Below are 25,160 nucleotides of genomic sequence, written 5' to 3'. Positions count from 1 at the left end.
TGGCCCACTGGATGGTGGACGCCATTGCCTTGGCTTATCAGTCCCAAGGCATGCCTCGACCGCTCGGGTTAAGAGCTAACTCCACTAGAGGAGTTGGCTCTTCCTGGGCGCTGGCGCACGGCACCTCGCTGACAGATATCTGTACAGCTGCGGGCTGGGCGACACCCAGCACGTTCGCTAGATTCTATAGCCTTCGTGTGGAACCGGTATCTTCCTGTGTACTCGCTTCCAGTAGCCGGTAACGCGAAGAACCCATTCTAGTGTCGGCTTGCTATGCCACTCCCGCCCCCTGTGCCGGATACATGCATCCATTGCTCCAGTCGAGTTCCCCGCTTGGTGAACCCTGTCGAGTTCCTCCGCCACCCCTTGCAGCTCTGACATTGCAGAGTGTCTGATGCTAGGCTGGGTGTTGATAATTGGCTGGGTGCTATATGTTGTGACCCCTCCACGTGAGTGGTCTCATATGTGTATTGTCCACGGTTAAACTCCCTACGGTGAGCCTGTGTCTTTCCCTTAGCAGAGTCAGCTCTGCTGTCACCTTGTCAGATGAGTCTCCCCCTATCTCTAGGCTGGAGCCATCCTAGCGACTCCATTTGCATACTGCCCACGGCCAGTCCATATGTGTATTCCCACGTAATTCCTTCCCTGCAGGGTAGGTTGTGGCCTCCGCAGCGTCCCCTACGGGTTCGCTTCCCCAGTGTTGTCTAAGTCTTACTGTAGTGGGTCTTGCAGAACAGCAGTAGACTCTCTCAGTGTAAGCTCGCCCCCTTCTCCGCCCCCCAGGTGCGCCGGGTGGCTGGAGCTTACTCTGGGTGCTGGAAGGGGTCAGCAACTGTGGTGTTTTATTTGGGATCCCAATTCGTCGGTCACTACTGACGTACGTCGAACGTGACCAACTGAAAAGGAACGTCTCGGTTACGTATGTAACCCTCGTTCTCTGAAGGAGGGAACGGAGACATACATCCTGTCGCCACAGTTCCTGTGCCTTCACTGTAGTGCAGACTCAAGGTTGTCTCCTCAGCAAAAAACAAAAAACATCCGCTTCCCTATTTATACCCACCTGGCGGGGGCGGTGCACATTATGCAAATATCGCACACCAGTTCCATTGGCTTGTTTTAGTTTCACTCGAAGCTGATAGGGCTCTCTGGTGATATCCCAATTCCTCGGTCACAACTCACGTACGTCTCCGTTCCCTCCTTCAGGGAACGAGGGTTACATACGCAACCGAGACATTTTGTTATATATATTTGATGCAATAATACATTTATGTCTTATAAATGTTTTTTGGGTAAATATTAATATATGTGATTTAATTATGATTAATTTGATTAATTGATTAATTTAATTTAATCAATTGACAGCCTTAATTTAAAAGTTTCTATGTCTGATTTCAATTATTATTTTTAAATAATTCAAATTCTATTTTTATCTTGTTTATAAGGAAAAAACAGTTATATTGGTAATTGGCCATAGACAATAATTATCAGCCAAAATTTCCATGAAGCGTGCATCCCAAAGCAATGAAGTCACTGTGAGATACTATTTAATAGTTCATGAAGACGGATACACTTTGGTCTGTAGGGAGGTTACAGTTTAGTTTTTGAACTGCTTGCGAGGACAGCGTGGTCCTTCAACCTCAAATAATCCTGTGACTTATAAGTCCCTCGACAGTTTATTGAGACAAATCTGTGTGTGAATTCAAACACAGTGTAGTACAGGCATTGAAGACTGCCTTAACAGACCCTCCTCTGCTTTTGCTCTCATTTTATTGCCTCCATGTCTATTTTCGGCCTTCCATTTGCTGCAGGCGAAGATGTGCTCACCATCTTCTGTTTATTCTCTATCTTGGTGATTAGCAAGACTTCTCTTTATTTTTTCTTTATCTTAGGCCTCATCTATTTTTTTTATTATTATTCAGTCATATTCTTTTGGTAGGTAAGCCATTTAGATTACATTACTTTTCTCATTTAGGGTATCCCTGGGGTAGTTCAGGAAATACTACACAGCAGATCTGAATTAATATATTTTACTAGCATAAAACAGATGATAAAGCTCAACAGAAAGTCCTCACCTTATTGTAATAGCATGTTAAATGCAGTTGATGTCATATTTCATCTGTTTAACGGTTATTTCTGAAAGGATTAAATTTCAAATTGCTCTTAGCATAGTATTTTTTCAGTCTCAGTTTAATGACTCATGTTCCATACTGATCGATGCAATAATAAATTGTTTTTAAGTCAATGCTTGTTTTTACAGTGATTTGGATCCAAATTCCTTCAAATGCTTCAAATTTCTCTGTTCAAAATATCAGCTTTACCTTCACCCAAATCTAAGTCATCCACAGTTCACAGTTTTTATCAGGCTTCCAATTTCTGTATGAGTCGTTTGAAGCTGTTCTCTGTGTTTGTGTTGTGTCAGATCTCTCTACTGAAGCAGAGCCTGGAGCTACAGATGTCGCAGTCGAAAAGCGCGCTGCAGCAGTTGCAGGCACAGTTTAACCAAGAGCGCGAGCACCTGGCGCAGCAGGTGCAGGAACTGGCTCTGGAGCATCAGCACAGAGAGTGCCGCCTGCAGGAGGCCCAGTGCTGCGCCCTGCAGGACATGGAGGACGCACAACAAATCGAGCTTAGGGTACCTGCATCTTACATACAAACACAGGCTGCACAAATGCAAACTCACACACAATGACGTCAGCATGCAGAGTTACACTTGTACAGTATTTCCCAAATACCTGTAAAGTAGATGCATGTTTCATCAATTATGGACACTTTTGGCTCTGTGGACTTTTTGAAAATACTTTTCAAAAGTTTTTTCAATAGTATTTAAAGTCCCCCTGTGGGGAAAATCAAGTTTTTAATGTTGTTTATATGTCTATGTGGTGTTTTTAATATGCTTTAAGACAAACCATGTGCAAATTCATACGTCAACACCATTGCTGAGTATTTTCACTTTAAAACTGCAGTGATTTAAAGACCGTTTCAAAAACAAGGTCTGAAATCGCTGGTGTTTCTTAAATCACAAACTACCTTGTAACTGATCATGTCAACGTGTCAGCGGGCTTTAGCATATCATTAACTATGACCGATCTGAAGCAAGAGAGTCTCAAGAGAAGCCAAGTTTTCCCAGTATATTTTTCTGTTGATATGAAAAATCGGGTAGATTTAGCAATATGGTGGGTGTATTGTGTATATACTATGTTATGATGAATTATATGTTTTTCTCCACTGACATTCTGAGGTATTAAAGCATTTATAAGGATACTGATCGTTAGAAGGCAGCTGTTTGACTCTGACATGGTGAACAGGAACATGGTTTGTGTAGCATTTGCAACACATTATTAGCTGTTTGATAACGTAGTCAAGCAAAAGGCTAATCGTATTAATTACCGTTATGTGTCCAACGTTGGAAAAAGCGATACCATTGTGCTGCGTTTACCTAGCAAGTTGACCGAGTGGATCTCTGAGCTCCACATATACTAAATGAAGCAAGGGTGTAGAGTTACATTCAAGCTATTTTAAGGCATGAAGGCATGTTTTCACAGGAAATTGTTGACTACAGGGGGACTTTAATATTTAAGGATCTAATTTGGTCTATTTAAAATGTCCAACAGTGAATGTACATGCATATCAGAAGAATTCTGTCATTTTTTCCCCCAGTATTTTCCACCATAGTGTCATTTCCAGCACATCATTGGAATGTTTTCGGAAATATCTTTTGGAATAAAATGGCCAAGTCCTTTGTCTCACTGAGGCTAATTTCATAGCGCAAATTTTATGTATTCTAAATAAACATTAAATAGCATTGTTCACACTTCTTAGCATAATTAGAGCTTGACTGGAAATTTTCACTTGATAATTCTTTTTTTTTTTTTTTTTACACACCATTTTTCACAATAAATATTAAAATGGCTTGGCCTTTGTCATAGTTTTTAACATTTTATATATTTTTTTAGTTTTTATATTTTATAACTTTATACTCTTAGTTAAAATATTTAAATATATACATAAAAGCTATTTGAAAAGTAGTAAAAAATAAACAAAGGCATGAAAAGCTTTTTGTGTCCTTCATATAATGAATTTCAACCTCCATACTGCTCACAAACATGCATTCAGCTCATTGAATATACACTACCATTAAAAGGTTTGGGGTCAGTAAGAGATCTTATGTTTTTGAGAGAAATCTCTTATGCTCACCAAGGTTACATTTATTTGATCAAAAAGACATTAAAAAATTGTTACAATTTAAAATAACTATTAAAATATATTTTAAAATGTAATTTATTCCTGTGATGGCAAAGCTGAATTTTCAGCATCATTACTCCAGTCTTAAGTGTCACATGATCTTTCAGAAACCATTCTAATATACTGAAACATTTCTTATTATTATCAATGTTGAAAACAGTATTTTTTCAGGATTCCTTGATGAATAGAAAGTTCAAAAGCATTTATTTGAAACTGAAGAAATATTTCTTTCCAAAAATCTTACTTACCCCAAACCTTTGAACAGTAGTGTATGTTACCTGTTTTTCATCTAGACATGATGCCTCCTGCCTGTCATTGTGTATTGATTGTCACCTTCATTGTCTCCTCTTCCCCTTCATAGTACATGTCTGTTTCCTTTACACTCTGGATTTGTCACCCCTGCATTATCACCCCACACTGAGAATCTGCATTGTGCATGACATCCATATGGTAAATTATGCTCCTTTTTTGTCCTTACTTGTCTACCATCTACTCCTAAAACACGTTATGCACAAAAAAACATGTTTCTCACCCAGGAACCTGCAGCTGTTGTTTTCATTTCAAAATTGGGCATTACGCAGTATATTTTAAGATAGCAAGCCCAGACATTTGAAGCAGACACGTGACACAGAGTCTAACCGGCTTTTCTCCATCTCGCTCAGCCTGGCTCTGTGGCCAAGAAAGAAGCTTTTTTAAGCTGATTTGGCACATTTCGGATTACCAAGTAATGAAAAAAACATTAATAGTTGCTTTCATCTCCGTTCTTTTATGTCAACCCTTGAATGCAGTTGTTGGCGCTGCATGTTAGAGTGACTTTGTGGGTGGACTGTTTAAATGTCCTCTCATTCCTCCCAGACATGTGGAGGCATGGAAGCATCAGGATAAAGAGGCAGAGTGTCAACAGGAAAACTGGATGATTCTGTAATTTAGATGACAATGCATGGCTAACTATCTGGCTTACTAACTAACCCACTGTATTGAAAATCCTCTTAAATTTTTTTTCTTCTTCCCAAATTTCTGCAAAGAATTTAGTCCAAATAGCTTAATGCCGGCTTTTATTTTAATTGTTTGATATTAAGGCTTCCTTGGTAGTAATATAGTGATGATAATGATTCCTAAAATATAAAGGCATCTATAACTATATATAGGCTACTCTGCTATTTCCTTCATTAAATGCAAATCTAGTTTTCTCATTGACACCTTTTGTTCACATCATGTAGCATTCAGATGCAAATGTGGTCTTTTGTTTAATGCATTGCATGTGTGATTCAGAATTTTTTATTCTTTATTTTCATCTGCTCCTGTACATGTGCATTTGTGTAGGAGCTCGAGGATCGTCTAAAGCAGGAACAGAGAGAAGAGTTACATGCTTTAAGAGAAGCCCACAGACAGACCCTGGAAATCCTTCAGCAGCAGTCAGACCAGGAGCTGCAGACGCTGCGCTTTGAGCTGGAGGATGAAGGCAAAGCCATGCTGGGTGAGTCATATGCTTACATTAACTACATCGCCACACACCAGCCTACAAGATTAGAGCCTTTTATGGGGTCATTAAAGTCTTGTAGTATATTCATATGCACTGTTATCATGAAAGCAAACACAGCCGTTTATATCCTAAAGTGACTCACAGTGCACTTATTACAGAGGAAATCTTTTTGCTCAAGGGTATGATTATAATAGCTCATGGATCACTCACTGTAGGGGTTTGAACCTACAACCTTATGGTCACCACCCCAGAGCTACTAAAACTACAATTAGGCTCTTAGTAGGCTCTCAGTGCAAGAAAATAAAGTAAATGGAAGATTTGGTTTGTGCTGTTTTTTGTGTGTGTGTGTGTGTGTGTGTGTGTGTGTGTGTGTGTGTGTGTTTGTGTGCTATAGCTTCCCTGCGGTCAGAGCTCAATCATCTCCATGCCACTGCCATTGAACACCTGAGACAAGTCCACCTGAAGGAGAACAATGCTGCCAAACGAGAGCTGGATGACACTATTGAGCGCTGCAAAGAACATGTGAGCATTTTTTTTATAAGGTTACAAAGCATGACTCTTCAATTCTAAACCCAACAGGCAGACTTGCCATTTTGGATTGATAGATGTTGACTCTTGATTAATTCCAAAAGGAGAAAGATATTTTGATGCTATTTGAGCTTTTTTGAGCTATTTGCATTTAGTAAGAAGCATTTTCTCTCATGAGAACCACTGACATATCATGCCTTGCAGATAAGAACATCTGAACCCTTTGCAAAACTATACAGACAGCCACACATGATATGCATCATCTTCAATTTTCAGCTGCAATGTTTTTAAAACATTGTATTTTTCTATACAAATGGGAAAATAGAATATTTTATATTGTGCATGTCTGTGGGATTTTTGCCCACAGATAAAGAATATTTGAGAGATTGATTTATGTCTGATAGATTTAATAAAGATTTAATCAGATTAAATAAAGTAAAATATAAATATAAAAAAAAAAAAGTAAAATTAGAAACTACAATCAAAAACGTTGAAGAACTAAAAATAATAAAGCTAAAAGTGAAAAAAAAAATTAATTAGTTTAATAAAAATAAAAGCTAATTCAAAATATTAATTGTTATAATAGTATTGATACTTTAATTAATACTAAAATAACATTGTAGTTAGTGGTTTGTTCAGACCTTTGTCATCATTTACTGTGGTTTCAAATCTGTATGACTTTCTTTTTTCTTTGGAACATTTTTTTGTCCATACAATGAAAGTCAATTGGTCTAATGTTGTTTGGATCTCAGTGTTCTTTAGAATATCTTCTTTTTTGTTTCACAGAAGAAGAAATGTCATACAAGTTTGAAACTACATGAGGGTGAATAAATGAAGATAGAATTTTTATTTTAAAAACGTCTTGGTCACGTATGTAATGCTTGTTCCCTGAAGAATGTCACGTCATGACCGACAAATTGGGGATCTTGCTAGAGAAGCCAATCTACTTCTTGTGTAACTAAAACAAACCAATGCACATTGGCATGTGATTTTGCATCAGCTGTGCTGTCCCGCAGCATGGGTACTTAATGAGCAGCAGGTGCATCGCATACTTCAGGTTTTTGCTGAGGAGCCGACCCGGCACACCAGCAGCGGTACATCAGCTGTGGTGATTGGACGTGACGTCTCCTCTGATGAATTGGGATCCCTACCGAAGCGCCACAGGTTCTGCCACCTTCCAGTGCCCTGCGTAAGCTAGCTGAGCCCTCTCGTGGGACAGGGCTTACGCAAAGAGATGCCCATACAGTGACCTTAGATAACACTGGAAAAGCATACCCTTTCCATAGGAGAAGGAACGATGCAGAAACCACATCCTCCACAGAAGGTCTAGTGGAGTATACACATATGGACTAACCCGTAGGGCCGTACTTCATATGGAAGTCTCTGAAGTGGCTTTCACCCAGTTTGGGAGGAGGCAACACATGGCAGAGACGGCAGAGCAGACTCTGTCAAGGGAAAGACACAGGCTTCCACTTAGGAACTTTACCATGGAAATTGCACTTAATGCAGGGTCGCACATATTGGCACCCAGCCTAGAACTGGTTCACATGGATACAGCAGATGTAGGCCTGGTGCCAGACGCTCCGCCATGTCTGGCTGCCGGGGGAGATCAGAGGACTCAACAGGGTCTGCCCGTAGGGACTCTCTAGAAAATTAAGCGTACATACTGGCGCAGCAAGCCCACACTAAGGCTTAACACAATAGCTATAGAATCTAGCGAACGTGTTAGGTGTCACCCAGTCTGCAGCTCTACAAATATCTGTTAGCAAGGCGCCACCTGCCAGCACCCAGGAGGATGCAACACATCTAGTAGAGTGAGCTCACAGCCTGAGTGGGCAGGGCATGCTTTGTGCTTGGAAAGCCAAGGCGATGGCATCCACTATCCAGTGGGCCATCCTCTGCTTGGAGATAGCCTTTCCCTTCTGTTGGCCTCCGAAACAGACAAAGAGCTGGTCTGAGGTCCTAAAGCTTTGTGTCCAGTCAACGTACATTTATAGTGCACGGATGGTACAAAGCAAAGCTAAGGCTGGGTCTCCCTCCTCTGGGGACAGCGCTTGCAGGTTCACCACCTGTTCCTTGAAAGGAGCAGTGCCGGGTGCTGGGGTCTCAGTACCACATGGGCGTCGCCCAGCTCGAACACTAGGCACAATTCGGCGACCGAAAATGCCTGCAGGTCCCCTACCCTATTGATGGAGGCCAATGCAACCAGAATCAAAGTCTTCATTGTTAGAATCTTTAGATCAACTGACTGAAAAGGCTCAAATGGGATAATCTGAAGTGCTCTGAGCACCAGAGTGAGGTCCCCAAGAATGTATGGAGGGAGGTCAAGTGGGATTTAACTGTCTCGCCACCCCTAAGGAACCTGACGACCAGGTCGTGCTTCCCAACCGACTTGCCTCCTATGGGGTCGTGATTAACAGAAATTGCAGCAGCATAGACTATGAGAGTGGAGGGAGACAGCCTTCGCTCCAACCCATGCTGGAGGAAGGAAAGCATTACACTGATCTCTTGGGGTAAGTCACCAAAACCTCCGCATCCTGTCCAGGGACAAGACATGGAGTTTCCAGAGGTCTGGACCTGGGTGCCATAGGATGCCTCGTCTCTAAGAAAGTAGGTTCTTCCATGGAGGGTCTGCTGCGAGGAGCATCAGTTTTGGGAACCAGGTCCAGTTGGGCCAATAAGGTGCAACTAGTAAGACTTTGTTCTCCCTTACCTTGCACAGTGTCTGTGCGAGAAGGCTCACTGGGGAAACTCATATTTGCGTAGGCCCCTGGGCCAGCTGTGTGCCAGTGCATCCATTTCGAGTGTTCCCTTGGTCAGGGAATAAAACAACTGGCAGTGGGGTTTTTTCTGGAGAGGCATACAGGTCTACCTGTGCGGCTCCGAAACAACTCCAAATCAGCTGGACCGCCTGGGGATGGAGTCTCCATTCTCCTGGTAGCGGAGCTCGTGATAGCGCATCGACCACATGGTAGAGAGTGCCAGGAATGTGAATGGCACAAAGCGACCTCAGATGCTTCCGACTCCAGAGGAGGAGATGACGGCCGAGTTGCGACATGCGACGGAAGTGTAAGCCACCTTTGGTTGATGTATGCAATGGCTGCAGTGATTTCCATACAGTGTTGTCCCTGTAGCCGCTTTTTTAGGTGGCTCAGTGCAAGACGTACTGACAGCAACTCAAGACAATTGATGTGCCAATGCAGATGGGGTACCATCCAAACCCCTGAGAATGCATGCCCGTTGTACGTGGCACCTCAGCCGGTGGCAGAGGCATCCGTGATTACCACAGAATGCCTAGACACTTTCTCCAGGGGCACTCCTGCCTGAAGAAACAAAGGCTCTGACCACAAGCTGAAAGTTTGGTGACAGGCCGGTGTGATTTCCACCCAGTGAGTGCTGCATTGCCACACCTATCTCTGGATTCGGCCGTGAAGCCAGTACTGATGCAGTCTCATATGAGGCAAATCGAGCGGTGTTACTGCCGCTGTGGTTGCCATATGCCCCAGGAGCCTCTGAAACAGTTTCAGTGGGACCACCGTTCTGTTTTCAAGCAGTTCTGCACTGACCAGGCATGTTCCTCTGAGGCATGCTGTCCGTTCGAACGAATCCAACTCCATTCCAAGAAAAGAGATCCTTCTGCACTGGCAAGAGTTTGCTCTTTTCCCAGTTGACCTGAAGACCCAACTGGCTAAGGTGACTGAGCACCAGGTCCCTGTGTTTGCATAACTGATCTCGGGACTGTGCTAGTATGAGCCAGTCGTCGAGATAGTTGAGGATGCGAACACCATGTTCTCTCATGGGAACAAGGGCCACCTTGGTGACTTTGGTGAAGACACGGGGTGACAGGGACAGCCTGAAGGTCAGGACTTTGTACTGATATGCTTGACCCTCGAACGCAAAGCGCAGGAATAATCTGTGTCGAGGGAGACTCTAGACATGAAAGTACACGTCCTTCAGGTCAATCACTGCAAACCAATCTCGGGGACGGATGCATTCAAAAATGCGTTTCTGCGTCAACATTTTGAATGGTAGCTTGTGTAAGGCTCGGTTCAAAACTTGTAGGTCCAAGATTGGTCGTAACCCACCGCCTTTCTTGGGTACTATGAAGTAAGGGCTGTAAAAATCTGTCTTCATATCAGCTGGAGGGACCAGCTCTATCGCGTCCTTCACCAGTAGGACTGTGATCTCTGCTCCCAAGACAGGGGCATCAACAGTAAACTGGATGCCTCTGATCTTGGGGGGACGACAGGCAAACTGAATCGCATAGCCGAGTCTAATGTGGAGCGCTAACCAGGCTCTCAGAGTGAACCACAGATGTACCACCAGTGGAGCAGCAAGGTGGAACACAGGGACTCGGCTTTGGGGCTCTCTTTCTGAAGCGGCCCGTAACGGGGTCTGGGTGTGCGACGCCTGGTTCCACAGTTGGGCATAGGGTGCATGAGACTTATTCATGCTCTTGAACTGGCCACTGGTGACAAAAGAGGAGGATGAGCGTGGTGAGGTTTTTCGCCTCCCACTGCTCTCCGTGCCCTCTTGGGACCTAGAGATAGAGGAACTGCTCTTTTGTTGAGAATTTGGGTGCTGCTGGCTGTGGGGCAGGGGAAGGGCAGCCCAACCCATCTCCAGGTCGCCCGTCTCAAGGGTGATGTTTCACCGACTGTTTAACGGTGGCTGAGACGAGTGGCATCGTCTTCCTGCGATGGACACATTAGAGCAGGCTGTGCCAGAGTTTTTTTTCCCCACAGGAGATGACACCCTGGCCAATGAGCAGACTGAGGGGCGGCCCATGAGGGACTCTGATGGTCCATCGGGGAAGCTTTTGGTTGCCTCAGTCTGCTACCAACTGTGGAGAACTGCTGGGCCCAGTCCTCGACAGTGTCACCGAAAAGGCCACCTTGTGAGATGGGAGCATCGAGAAAACGCACTTTGACGACCTCACACACCTCTGCAAGGCAAGCCAGGGGCTCTTCTGGACCACTAAGGTGGACATCGTCTGGCCAAGGGCCTGTGCCGTGACTTTAATCATGGTTAGTCAACAAGCGCAGCTCAACCCCAGCTCAGAACTACCCTTGTGCATTAAGAGTGCACAAGGGCAGAGGTGACCTGTTTTTTTCACAGCCACCTCACTGTCAAGGGTAGTGAGAGAGGAGAAAACTTTATGCAGGCTTTGGTTTTCTTGGCTTTCCATATTTATGGTCACCCAAGCTATTCCACCAAAGTAGACCTCTCCTGGTGGCCACCAGGGAGGGTGCTACAACGAGAAATAGGCGAGGGGACTCCACCTCATTTGAGGCACTTGAGTCTAGACCGTGCACCAAGAGCGCCTAGCGAGCACTTGGTTGCTGTGACAACCTGCGCTGCAGCTCGACGGCATGTGACATGCAGAGGAGCGAGAGGTCCGTCTGAGTTTTGCCTGGCGGATAAGCTCTCGCTGACCTCCTTAGTTTCCTAGAGTGTCGAGCAGACCTGTGGTTGTGCTTTTACACACAAGCAGCGTCTGGCCAACAGCAGAGGCTTTCAAGCTTTCCGGAGAAAGATGAGAACAGCTTTTTAACACTCTAATAAAGCGCATCATTTACCAGCTGTGAGAACAGCCTTTGATGTTTTTCGCTCTTTAGGCAGAAAGAAAAATAAACAAACACTGCTTGTGCTGTGTCACCAACACCAACCAGGAAAGAGGCTTCTTCTCTGAAGAACAGCTCAGTTTATAGAACAGAACAGCTTTCAGAACAGAAAACAAATGCTCGGCTCCGAAGCGAAAAGCTGAAGTATGCGATGCACCTGCTGCTCATAAAGTACCCGCACTGCAGGATGGCGCAGCTGATGCAAATATTGCATGCCAATGTGCATTGGCTTGTTTTAGTTACACTCGAAGTAGATTGGCCTCTCTAGCGAGATCCCCATTTCGTCTGTCATGATGTGATGTCGAGAGTGACCGACTGAAAGGGAACTATGTTTTTCATAAAATATCTTTTTAAATATGATCAATAGTAATGGTAACCACTAATAAAAAAACAAATAGCATACCAAAATCCCACATTTAAAATGTTTCTTATTTCAGTGTGAGGGCCAGGAATTTGCTACTTGTTTTTATAAAACCAGATGCCACATTTGGTTCCTTTGGCTTCAAGACATAAGTTAGGGTTTCTAACAATAGAGAGGCTTGAAACTGACAGAGATGTGAAATGGGTGCCAGGCCATTATAAAATGTCTCTAAGCTAAGCTGCACTTTATAGAAATTTGAAGAATAACCACAATGAATAAAGTATGAGGTACTGAATTCTGAATTATGGGAGCTCTTACCGTGACTTGCACCTCTTTCCCATTTTCATATTTGATTTATAATCTCCCTCCCTGTCTGTCTCTCTTATACACTCTCATTGTCTCACTCTCTCATGTTCGTTTCACTTCAGCTAATACTTCAGGACAATTGAATCTCTTTTTATGTGACCTATATGCATATTTTGAAAGACCCTGGGTCTGGCACAAAACATCTTCTAATGCTTTTTTAAGAGAATCATTCCAATGCAATGAATTTATGAAAACTGCATTTGCTGCCTTGTTTAGACACACAGTCATCCATCTGTTAAAGTCTTATCTGCTCTTGTGGATTTTGTGGATTTCCTCTCCAGGAACAAGACCTTCTAGAGCGTTTATCTGACCTGAAACAGGAGGTGAGCTGCTGGAAGAACCGGATCGCCGATCTGGACCATGAGATCCACTCGCTCAATGAGACCATCAGCACCCTGACCAAAGAGCTGGAGCTCAAAGGGAAAGAAGTTCTGCGGGCACGCAGTGAGGCCAATATGCAGATCAGGTACCATCTTGTGAGGATATATTAACCTTGTTTGAGGCTGTTTTAACTTCTATTACAGGACTGTCAGTTACGTAACTTGGCCAGAAGGGGACATACTCTGGTACTTATTCAGTCAACCTTAATGGCGCTCTTCCTACTGCATGGTACGGTTCGGTACGGGATGGTATGGCTCACTTAAATAGTACCACCTTGGTGGATCAGCCAAACTGATACTAAATGTAACGTGTAAACACTGCAGATCACTGATTGGTCAGAGAGAATTGTCATTACTAGCATCATTGGATTTGAAACACGAGACACCAAACAAGATTTAAGTAGTCAGTAACAGCCACCGCAGTATCAACAACTTGCTTTAAACGACCGTTGCACACAACTTGAAAGAAGAAATCATGGTTAGTACATGAGGTGACTCGTTAGTAGCCAAGGAGCAGATCCACCGCAGTAAAGGCAGCACAACTATACCGATCAGTGTAATCCCACCCACTTAGAAGCGGTACTAAACTGCAGTGGAAAAGCAAACCGAAAGTAAGCGAGCCGAGCCGAGTCACTCCATGAAGTGGAAAAGTGCCATTAGTTCCCACGTCACATTCTGGGGCTGGATTCACGAAATATTCATATATTAAAAAAACTCTTTTTTTTTGTATTTTTTTATATAAAAAAAAATGCTTTTTCCTCTTTTTTAAACTAAAAATTAATATTTTCTAAATAAAGTTAAGAATATTTTTTATTCCCTTTTATTAAGATGGGTTTTTTTTTTTCTTCTTCTTTTTTTCCCAAAGGGGTATGTCACCACTGGCAAAATGGGCTTTCAATAAAACTTGGCTGGATAAACAGTTTAGTAGGAAATACTTCTTGACAAACTTTAAGTCATAATGGGTGTCGACTTGTATTGTTCCTGGGTGCAAGATTTCAAAGAGTAAACGTTTAGCAGGAGTGAGTTTCGGAAGTTACGCAATGGAAAATTTGAAAAACCTGTGTTTGTAGTCAACATTTCAAACCATGAACGCAGTGTTTTAGGCCAAACGGAGGTGGAAAAAGGAAAAGAAACTGCTGTTTTCACAAAAGCCCTGGAGCTATCAAAATAAATGTGAATTTCTCAGTCCAGGTAAAACAGAGAACAATTAAACATTGTTTATTTACATATACTATGAACATTGTAACAATACAGAGCGTGTTAAAAATCGGCAAAGTTACACGTTAAGACAAAACTTGAGCATTAGAATTTTTTTTAGAAACTTGTTTTAAATCCCTACAGGTCAGATGTTTAATGAATTTATTGGGTTGTTTGAAATATTAAGCATTACAACATAACATTAGTTACATGTAATACATATTACCATTACTGAAGTGACAACAATGATTAATAATATAAAATGAGTCAGTCATGATGTGACAACTCTACAAAAACGGCAAGAACCTCCATACACTCAGCTAACACCAAAGCCATCATTTTCCTCTTAAGAAAAATAACTGATGTTCTTAAGAAAATATGAGAACTTAAGAATTTTTCAAGAATTGTGCTTAAGATAAATTCTAAAAGTTTGTAAGAATGCTCCTAAGAAATTTTAAGATTTAAAAATTTTCAAAAAAATTTTACCTTAAAGGTGCTAAAGAGGATGTTTTGTTTTATACATTTTTGCAATATTACTTGAAACTGTCTTTACTAACTGATAAAAGACTATTTATTAGGTGCACTGAAAGAAATAATATTAATATACATCATCTGTGCACGAGGTAGGGCCTTAAAAACATCAGCCAATCGTTTATACGATCATCGTGTAAACGATTGGCCCTCTGGCTTGTCAATCACTGTCGTGACGTTCCTTGTGAGAGACGTGCGCGGATTGGCTCTCTGGCTTGTCAATCACTGCCATGACGTTCCTTGTGAGAGACGAGCACAGCTGCGCTCTCCAGTAACTTTCCACACTCCACAGGCGCCGCATGCAATGTTTTTGTCAGGAGACAGGAGTAACAACTGCAGATTATGAGTTACCTACGGTGAGTCCGACAAAATGAATCCACTAACACAACACAGCGAATGCCGGTGTTAAACACTCGTCTTCCAATACTCGTGCACAAGTTTTGGATGCCGTTTTTGGGGGGCTGTTTTTACGCATGCGCTCATTTAAAAAACTCAGTAACAGTCTTTGGATTCTCAGTCGACGAAAAAATCCTCTTTAGCACCTTTAAGATTTTTCAGCCCCTGATCTCATTCCTCCTTTTTTCCCCGTGTCACTTCTTGTCTTTTCTTTCCCTATCTCTGCCAATAAAAAGGCCACAAAGGTCAGAAACATAAAGGAACAGGAAATTGAGGTGCTCATGGTAATACTTTCATGTTAAGGTTAGAGTACAAACTGTGAACATTACCGTTATCCCAGTTTTTGATAGCCTCATTTTATGCAAAAATGAGCAACAGACATCTTCTGCGTGTGCAGAATCTTTTTTGGCTTTCACGAGCTATTAAATTATAAAATCCTAAAGGTCAGTCTAGCTGAAGCAGAAGCTAATTTAATATGAGGAGAAAGCAGATGAAGCTGTTTCCCACGCAGGAGCCCAATGCCTTTAGGCAGAGCTTTCTTCTTTTGATATCATCAGCTGCATTTTTCTGTTCCGACAATATGGAAGTATCAAGGTCAGTGGAGGTGTCTAGCAGATAAACAAACAAATTTCCTTTAGTTTCATTCAAATGAGGATCTAATTTCTGGCACATGAAAAGAGATCATGTTCTTTGGGGAACAGAGGGAATTTGTTTTAATAAATAATGGAGATTGCGCACCTCAGATAGAGCGAAATAATTTTGAATGTGTTTTGTTGCCCGTGTTTCTCTATTAGAAAAAAACACTTTGGTAACCTTTTGGTGAACAGTTCCTTAAAGTCTTCTTAGTGTGAAGAACAATTTTAAGAACATTTAAGAACATTAAGAACATTTTAAGAAGCTTTTGGAAAGGTTGGAAATATTCCAATGATGTTAACGTTTCTTCATGGAACCATAGATGCCAATAAAGAGCCTTTATTTTTAAGAGTGAATATATACATTGTTTTGCATATGTTAAAGGGTTTTGTTTTTACATAGGGCTCATGAACAGGATCTCTCTAAGCGCCTTGAGAGGGAGATTGAAGAGCTGAACGCTTCTCATAACAGAGAGACCCAGATCATGCTGTCAGATTTTAACAAAGCTCAGGAGCTGCTAAAAGACAAGATCTCTGCTCTGCAGATTCTGTGAGTCCCTTTATCTCAGTTACAAATTGAATATCAAATCACTTCAGCATTCCACATATGAAGTTCTAAGTATTATTGAGCCATAAGCTTAGCAACATGCTAATGCCAAAAATCACACATATTGATTACAATTAGATGGAACAGATAGGATCACTTTTGGCCCACTAACAATGGGAGTTTTGATTGCAATAGTGTCTGATGTTAGCATGTTGCATATCTTATAAAATATTACATTAAATGTTTAATTATATGGAACTATTTTTACCAAAAAATATTTGCTGCTGGCTCTGTTGGTGTTTTTGAATGCAAGGTTTCACTTAGCTGATATATAAAAGAGCGTTTACACTGACTGAATTTTGCAGCAAGGAAGTGGCCAGAAGTGCCTAAACATTTTGGCTTGGAGGGCACCTTGCTAGGTTTTATGACAGAGACATTATTTTTACTACAGTATAATTGTTAAAGGGATAGTTCACCTAAAATGAAAATTACCCCATGATTTACTCACCCTCAAGCCACCCTAGATGTACAGTATATGACTTTCAGTATCTTCTTTCAGATGAACACAATCAGAGATATATAAAAAAATATCCTGGCTCTTCCAAGCTTTATAATGGTTGTGAAGGGGGGGATGTTGGAGGATGTTGGAGTATTGTTAGCTTAGACGCCTCTCGCGGTTTAAACAAATAGGGCTGGGCAACAAATTCAAGCTCGCCTTGTCTTACGTTGAAATCCTCTGACATTTCTCTTTAAAGGTCCCGTTTTCATGGTTTTTTGAAGCTTTGATTGTGTTTATAGTGTGCAATATAACATGTGTTCATATTTCGCGTGTAAAAAAACACAGTATTTTTCACATAATTTACTTATCTGTATACCGCTGTTTCCACTGTCATAAAAACGGGCTGATGACTTCCTTGTTCTATGAAGTCCCTCCTTCAGAAATACGTAACGAGTTCTGATTGTGTCAGCGGTTCCTGTGTTGTGATTCGACAGCAGCTTAGCGAACCTTGCCCGGAAAGGTCACGCCTCTTACCATAACGTGGAGATGCATGCGCTCAGTGTTATTGTAAACATGTCTTTAATTTTACCCTATCAATTTGAGCCGGAATCAGACCCGGTGATTGGACTGCAGGATGAAAATAACCACGTTTTGACGACATGGCGACAAACACACTCTACAAACGCAACTCTTGTGTATTCCTGTGGGCGGAGGTTAGTCAAAAAACTGTTTTAGTGACGTCATTAAAGAAGGAAGTAGAGGGATGTAGTCCAAACTGGCCGTTCGATGTAGGTGACTTCTGTTAAATAAAATATCTCGCTTGGCATTGAACTTTGAGCTTTAAAATTTTACAGATTTTATTTATACTCTAACAACAACATTACACACTAACTAAAGTTTAAAACATGGGATCACGAAGAACGGGACCTTTAAAAATTCTCGTTTTAGACTTCTAATTAGTGACCAGTGTTTTGTTTTGCTCTATTCTCTGCGCTTCCATGTTCATCAATATGCACGAGGTCAGGGTTTACAACCATCTGCCGAAAGCTAGTTATTATAGTTAATAAAGTTTTAAATATAGATATTTTTCCTAAAAAAAACATCACTTTGCTTCAGAATGCCTTTATTAAACCCCTGGAGCTGTATGGATTATTTTTTATGATGGATGGATGCATTTTTTTGGCTTCAAAAAGTGCCAATATATTTTTAAATATATCTCCGGTTGTGTTAGTTTAAAAGAAGATAGTCATATACACCGAGGATGGCTTGAGGGTGAGTAAATCATGGGATAATTTTCAATCTGGGTGAACTAACCCTTTAATGTGTATGTGCGTGGGGTGAGCAGGTTGGAAGGTACGGAGGAGAAGTTCAGGAATAGAGAAAGCCGACCGGAGGACCTCCAGGTGATTGCTGAGCTCAGAGAAATGGTGTCCGAGAGAGAAGCCCTGGTCAAGAAGCTTGTGGTAAGTATGCACAGCAATGGACCGCAGAGGTGCAGCACCACATTAAAAGTGAAATGTGTACTACTGTACTTCTTCATATGTTTTTTTGTTTTGTTTTGTCCCAAAGCATTACACATCTTCAGACAAAAGTCAATATCAGTTCATTGATTTTTCTGCACAGGGCCTTTCGGTCTGACTGTGCCTCCTTTGTTCCAGGATGACAAGAAGTTTTATCAACTGGAGCTGGTGAATCGAGAGCCTGGCTTCAACAAGGTGTTCAACACCAATCCCAATGTCGGGGTCATAAACCCCCTTATAAAGGTTAGAGAGATACAGCCACACTGATCAAGAGTACCACATAAACTGGATTTCATCTGATAGTTAAAAAAAAAAAAAAAAAAAAAGCACAAACCATAAAATTTTTATTAGCACTCCATCTATACAGTTCATGGAATCCATGAATATAATAAATAAATACTTCAAAGGTTTTGCCTTATGGGAAGTGTATTTTACAGAGGTACCACTGGAATGGGATGTTCTGGGAGACTATTTAAAGCGTTCTGCACTTCTTTTAGTTGGTCTAACTTTTTCTGTTGCATACGTTTTGTGTTTTGTGCGGTTGTCATGGTCTGTGTCTTATATCCATGTTCAAACATCAAGTTCTACCCTGCTTTCCAAGTCATAAGCTCTGTTCCAAAATCTTATGTGCTTCCTACATAGGCAGCATCCATCCTAACTGAGATAAAACCTTAAAAATTACTCATTCAGAGCACTCTACAAATCTACACATCACACAAATATTGTTCTGCACTGGAGGTCTATATAATACCTGAAGAAAATTATCCATTAGTTTCTTCCCAGTTCCAATAGAATTAGACATTAGCATGTTTCTAATGCTGCAACACTCATCTGAGATAGTCGAATATTTAGTATAGTAAAGTATACATTAAAGGCACAATATGTAAGATTTTTGGACTAAAATATCCAAAAACCACTAGAAGATGTTATATATTTTGTTGACTTGTGTAATTCCATTATCACAGATGTTTCCAAGAATGTTTAAATCCAGAGAAATAAGCAATTTTAACCAGGACACGGAACGTGTCTGTGCGTCGCCTATCAATGACATCATATCTGCGTTACCCTCGATTTCCATTTTATTTTGTAGAAACCATGGAAACACCAAAGACGCTTTAAGATATTATATGTTTTATTAGACATTGGAACAACATGTTTGGATGCATTCATTGACAGAAAACTATCGTTAAATGATTCTGCACTCAATCGAGGAGTCCTTTGTTTTGAATAGGGGACCTCTAGCGGCTAAAAATTACATATTGTGCCTTTAAATATATTGCGATTTTCATATATATTCTTTCAAAAACAAAAATCTTACCAACCTCAAACTTTTGAATGTTCAAAGTTACTTATGCCCACCATGAAAGCTGCATTTATTTTTTCACATTTGACACACACTTTAGCAATATGTATTTTCTGGGAATCAAACCCATGACCTTGGTACTAGTGCTAAAGTCCAACAGTTAAATTATAGAAACTGGTTCATTTAATAGTTATCAAATTTGAAATTTGGCCTTTGCTTCAGAACTGCACCTGTGATGCCTTAAAATGCTGTCTAGGTGGATAGCACACTAGGTTTTGTAACAGGGCTATAACCTGTCATTTCTGTTCCCTGTCCACATTCAAAATGATGTTCATTACCTTGTCATCGTTTAGCTTGAAGCTACAGTTCGCCATCACCTCCGACTTCCCACAATCCCTTTCTGTGTGTGTCCTTTTAATGTAGCGTAAGAGTAGAAAACCTGCAAACAGTTTCGCCAGCTCTTCGAACCTAAGCGTTGTTGCGGCAGAAGGGATGGCGGGCGGCTCCGTTCCGCCTGCTTGCCTAGAGTCTGTCCCCAACTCCCCCATTCACCACCATGAGCTCAGGTCTAACAAACCTCAGCCCCCTCCAACCCCTCCGCCTCAGGCCGACTCCACCCGGAGGTGAGATTGTCCGAGACGTCCTTGTCCTCACAAGAGACATGCTTAAACCACAGAACTGTCTTGCCATTGGTCGGATCACACAGTCTCAGTCCTGTACTGCAGTAATGGTAGACAAACCGTCAGTCTGTCTGTTGATTAGACGTTTTGATATGAGAACACAGCCATTTGTGTCCAGAGTGAATTGTGGGTATGCTCATCTCACTCTTTAATGCATCTTGCCGGTGAAAGGCACACATCAAAAATGTTTGTATTTTATGCTACTTTGATGTGCATGATAAATTGTGCGTAGAAGTTCTGTCTCAATGTCCTTATTGTGTCAAGTTTGACAAGAATATTATCACAAATCGGACTGAAAGTTCACGTAAACTGTGTGTGATCACACAATGGCATTGGAATGCCAAAGCGAGCATGTGGTTGTTGTCATCACATCATCACATTGCAGTCATGAGTATGGCTCCACCTATTAGCTGTACTCCACCCTTCACATTTCATGCATTTTGTTGTTTTGTGGTTTTAAAATGAGCTATTCAAATGATGAACAGCTATTCCTGGCATTTCTGTCCACATGAAAATCAGGCATAGGAACATGCTGTATGCTGTGAGACGGGAGATAATATTAGACCGTCTCTGGTAGAGGGGCATATTTTATTTATCATTTAAAAGGAAACAGTACAGCATGGAGCCTGTGATTCATTTGATGCTTGAACAAGGAGGGCAGCTTCCTATTCATCAAGAGACACTGCACTGTGTGCTGTGGTAGTTACAGATCTCAAATTTTAGGATAATTCTTGATGTCACCAACAAATCAAAGGTTACTTGACTATAGTAATGATTACTATATGGAAATAATGTAAATATACAGTGGCCACAAAAAATATTTAGACTAGTAAGTACTGGATGTTTTGCCACACTTTTAACTGTCTGAATATGATTACAGATGAGAAATATGAAAATATCATTTCCCCCCATAATTATCTTATTTGTTTGTAATAGTGTGTGCAATTACTTTTAACCAGTGTTGGGGAAAGTTACTTTTTAAAAGTAATCCATTACAATATTGCGTTACTCCTAAAAAAGTAACTAATTGCATTAGTTACTTTTTATAGAAAGTAATGTGTTACGTTACTTTTGCAGGATTTTTTTTCTCATCTGGGCTAGGCTGTTTGTTTTTAAAACAACAAAAAAGTTATATTTTTGGCAAATGTAAAGGCCCTTTCACACCAAAATGGAAATAAATGAGCCACAGACTGAAGGAAATGCAAATCCACGTCTGTACAGTAGAGGGCGCTACTCAAACAAGCCTTTCAGCTGTGCTGCCATTCTGAAATACAGAACAATAGGACACAGGAGAAGTAAATGAGTAAATGTATGCTCACATTTAGTCTAAAACTAGTCTAGAATAAGCATCATGTTTACAGAGCGCACACAACTCTTCTGTACTCCCGATTTCTCTCAACATGGGGATAGGAGAGGTGTCAGTCAATAAATGGGAAAACAAAGTAACTTGAGTTCCGATTAGTCAGTCATGTTCGATTTTACGTCGATACTGACGTAATGGGGTCTCGCCTGGGAGCCCAATCCAAGTGGTACAAAACGAGCCAATGGGAATTGACCAGTGAGATTTACATGCTGGATCCCACCCACCTGGCACATCCGGGTATAAATAGGACCGGCATACTCGCTTTCATTCATATTTTGCTTCGGAGTCGAACGGTCACATCTGATCGCTTTTAATCCATTCACCTTTAAAAAGACTGTGCAAATTTCCATTAAGAGAGCAAAAACAGCAATTTTAAATGCTTTCTGCCTCGAAGCTCATGGGATTCTCTTGAAGGCACAGTTCAGCTGTGTGTGCGTCAGTGCGCTGGCACAGGCAGCATAGCATCTCATCCCTGAGCGTTTCAGCTGTCAGAGCAGTCCCTAAAAGAGCAGCACTGGCGTTCAGCGTCTTTTTCAAGATGTCTTTTCGCCCATGATTTTCTGGATGCAGTCGTTTCCTGACCTCATCTGATGGCCACGATCACTGTCTCACATGCCTGGGCAAACAGCATGCTGAGTCTGCGCTCATGGATGGTACATGCCCTCACTACGATGGCATTTCCATGTTGGCGTTGCAATCACGACTCTCCTTCTTTAACATGAAGGCACGAGTCCCCTCTGCTGCTACCCAGCCCCCCGTGCTTTCTTTCAGTAAAGCCGCGGTCTGGTTAGCACTTTGGGAGATCTGAGGGTTACAGTGGGTGCTTCTTCGTCGGGTCCGCCCCCACGAACCTCCCACTCCTCCAGCACACCATGTGCCGTCAAGTTGCCGGATGCTGGTGCAACATTTCCCAGACTGGTCTCTTCGCCGACACTGTCGAGGACTTTGCCCAGCAGTTCTCGGCAGTCCAGAAGCAGACGGAGTCCATAAAGTATATCTTGACCCGGTGTGATACTGCAACTGTTCCGCCACGGGCTGGCCCCCAACCAGACCCAGGGGACTGCTCTGTCCCAGGAGACTGTGAAGGCACCGCTCCTTCCCCAGGAGAGGGGCCAGGTGGATAATCCTGTGTTCCGTTTTATTTCTGTTATTTTTATTTTTATTTCTGGGGCCAAAGGGCTGTGGTCGGACCTTGCTTTTCTATGGGCCGGGTTGCCCCTAGTACAACAGGTCACAACAGGTGCCTCCACCACCAGCTGGGGTGCCGTATGCAACGGGCATGCAGCTTCGGGCTCCTGGACGGGACCCCAACTGCGGTGGCATATCAATTGCCTCGAGTTGCTTGCAGTACTCCTTGCCCTGCGCCAGTTTCGACCATTGCTGCATGACAAGCATGTAATGGTCTGAACGGACAACACATAGTCCGTAGCGTACATCAACCATCAGGGTGGTCTACGTTCCCGTCGTATGTCGCAACTCGCCCACCAACTCCTCCTCTGGAGTCAGTGGCAGCTCTGGTCACTAATTGCCATTTACATCCCTGGAGAGCTCAATCGTGCAGCTGACATGCTCTCACGACATCTTACGCTCCCTGGGGAATGGAGAATCCACCCCCAGGTGGTCCAGATGATTTGGAGCCAATTCGAGGATGCACAAGTGGACCTGTTTGCCTCCCAGGATTCTGCTCACTGCCAGTTGTTTTACTCCCTGACCGAGGGGACCCTCAGCATGGATGCACTGGCACACAGCTGGCCCCAGGGCCTATGCAAATATGCGTTTCTCCCAGTTAGCTTTCTCGCACAGACTCGTGCAAGGTCAGGAAGGACGAGGAGCAGGTCTTGCTAATTGCGCCTTACTGGCCCAAATGGACCTGGTTCCCAGAGCTGATGCTCCTCCACCATCAGCTGGAGTGGAGGCTGTCCCCCTCTACCTTGAAGTCTACATGGCCATCATTCCAGCACATCACGATGTGGTCGGTGGTAGGTCACTAGGAAAGCACGACCTGATCATCATGTTCCTGAGATGCGCCAGTAAATTGAATTCTCCTAGGCCTCGCCTTGTTCCCTCTTGGGACCACTCTGTCGTCCTTGTGGGCCTACAGAGAGCTCCCTTCGAGCCCCTTGAGACAGTTGCGCTTAAACTCCTGTCTTTGAAGACAGTGCCTCTGACCACGCTCGCTTCCTTCAAAAGGGTCGGGGACCTGCAAGCATTTTCGGTCAGTGAAACCTGCCTGGAATTTGGGCCGGCCTTGTCTCATGTCATCCTGAGACCCAGGCTTGGAAATGTGCCCAAAGTTCTGACCACTCCCTTCCGGGACCAGGTGGTGAACTTGTAAGCACTGCCTCTGGAGGAGGCAGACCCAGCCCTTGCATTGCTTTGTCCTGTTCGCGCTGTGTGCGCTTATGTGGACCGCACGCAGAGCTTCAGAAGCTCAGAGCAGCTCTTTGTCTGCTTTGGAGGTCAGCAGAAGTGAAAGGCTGTCTCCAAACAAAGATTGGCCCACTGGTTAATGGATGCCATCGCATACCAGTCCCAAGGTGAGCCGTGTCCCCTCGGAGTGAGAGCTCACTCCAGTCGGCAGAGGCGTCCCATGCCAGGCCCAGGACTCGTGTGCATGCCCTGTCGGTCAGCCCCTGTACTTGGCTAGATGCCCATATGAAGTGATTCCCTGCAGGTAATACCATATGTGTATCGTCCACGGTAGGGTTTCCCTGACTATAAACCTGTGTCTTTTTTTCACAGGGCGGCTCTGCTCTGCCCTGTCTCTGTGCTGTAATGTTTCCTCCCTGACTAGGTAGGACCTACCTCAGAGATCTTCCATATGTAGTATTGCCCCACAGGTCAGTCCATATGTGTATTTCCACATGTTACCTCCCTTCGCGCAGGGTGTAGTCTCCGTAGCGTTCCCCTCCCTTGGGACTGGGAATGCTTACCTAGCATTGGTCATGGCTGAAATGTGGGAATTGAGTTCCGAAGCACTCTTCCCTGGGGTAAGGAACAGCAGCTTTGACCATCTCCTGAGTAAGGCCCTGTCTACTCCATCCCCTTGGTATGGAGGACTTTTTCTCGGCTTATTTTGGACGCTGGGTAGGTTACAACGTTTGTGAGTAGTACTTGCTCTGGGCACACCGTTGCTTGCCAGCATCTGCATCTCCAATACTCGTAACACGGTTCAGTTGCTATGGAGTTTTCCATTGGGACCCCATTACATCAGTATCGATGTAACATTGAACGTGACTGACTAAATGGGAACATCTAGGTTACTATTGTAACCCCCCTCCCTGAAGGAGGGAACGGAGGCATTACATCCCCTTGCCATAGCCCTGATCCACCGCTGAATGACCAGGATCATTGTCTTGGCTCCTTAGCAAAATATGAATGAGAGTGAGTATGCCGGTCCTATTTATACCCGGATGTGCCGGGTGGGTGGGATCCGGCATGTATATCTCACTGGACAATTCCCATTGGCTCGTTTTGTACCACTTGGAGGTGATCAGGCTCCCAGGCG

At 42.9% G+C, this 25,160-nt stretch overlaps 1 protein-coding gene across 1 annotated transcript in view; it reads left to right on the top strand.

Moving 5' to 3' along the window:
* The window catches only part of fam184aa (family with sequence similarity 184 member Aa), a 46,290-nt gene that overhangs the window by 20,305 nt on the left and 825 nt on the right, over positions 1–25,160 (top strand). Inside the window, 7 exon segments of the mRNA XM_048190697.1 lie at positions 2,420–2,632; positions 5,566–5,719; positions 6,120–6,247; positions 12,886–13,070; positions 16,144–16,290; positions 18,132–18,249; positions 18,445–18,549. Of these exon segments, the coding sequence (XP_048046654.1) occupies positions 2,420–2,632; positions 5,566–5,719; positions 6,120–6,247; positions 12,886–13,070; positions 16,144–16,290; positions 18,132–18,249; positions 18,445–18,549 (1,050 nt within the window).

The sequence above is a fragment of the Megalobrama amblycephala genome, linkage group LG5 (genome assembly GCF_018812025.1).
Source record: "Megalobrama amblycephala isolate DHTTF-2021 linkage group LG5, ASM1881202v1, whole genome shotgun sequence".
In the NCBI taxonomy this organism is placed as follows: Eukaryota; Metazoa; Chordata; class Actinopteri; order Cypriniformes; family Xenocyprididae; genus Megalobrama; species Megalobrama amblycephala.
Note: the sequence above shows the minus strand (reverse complement) of the source record. Positions and strands in the feature narration are given on the sequence as shown.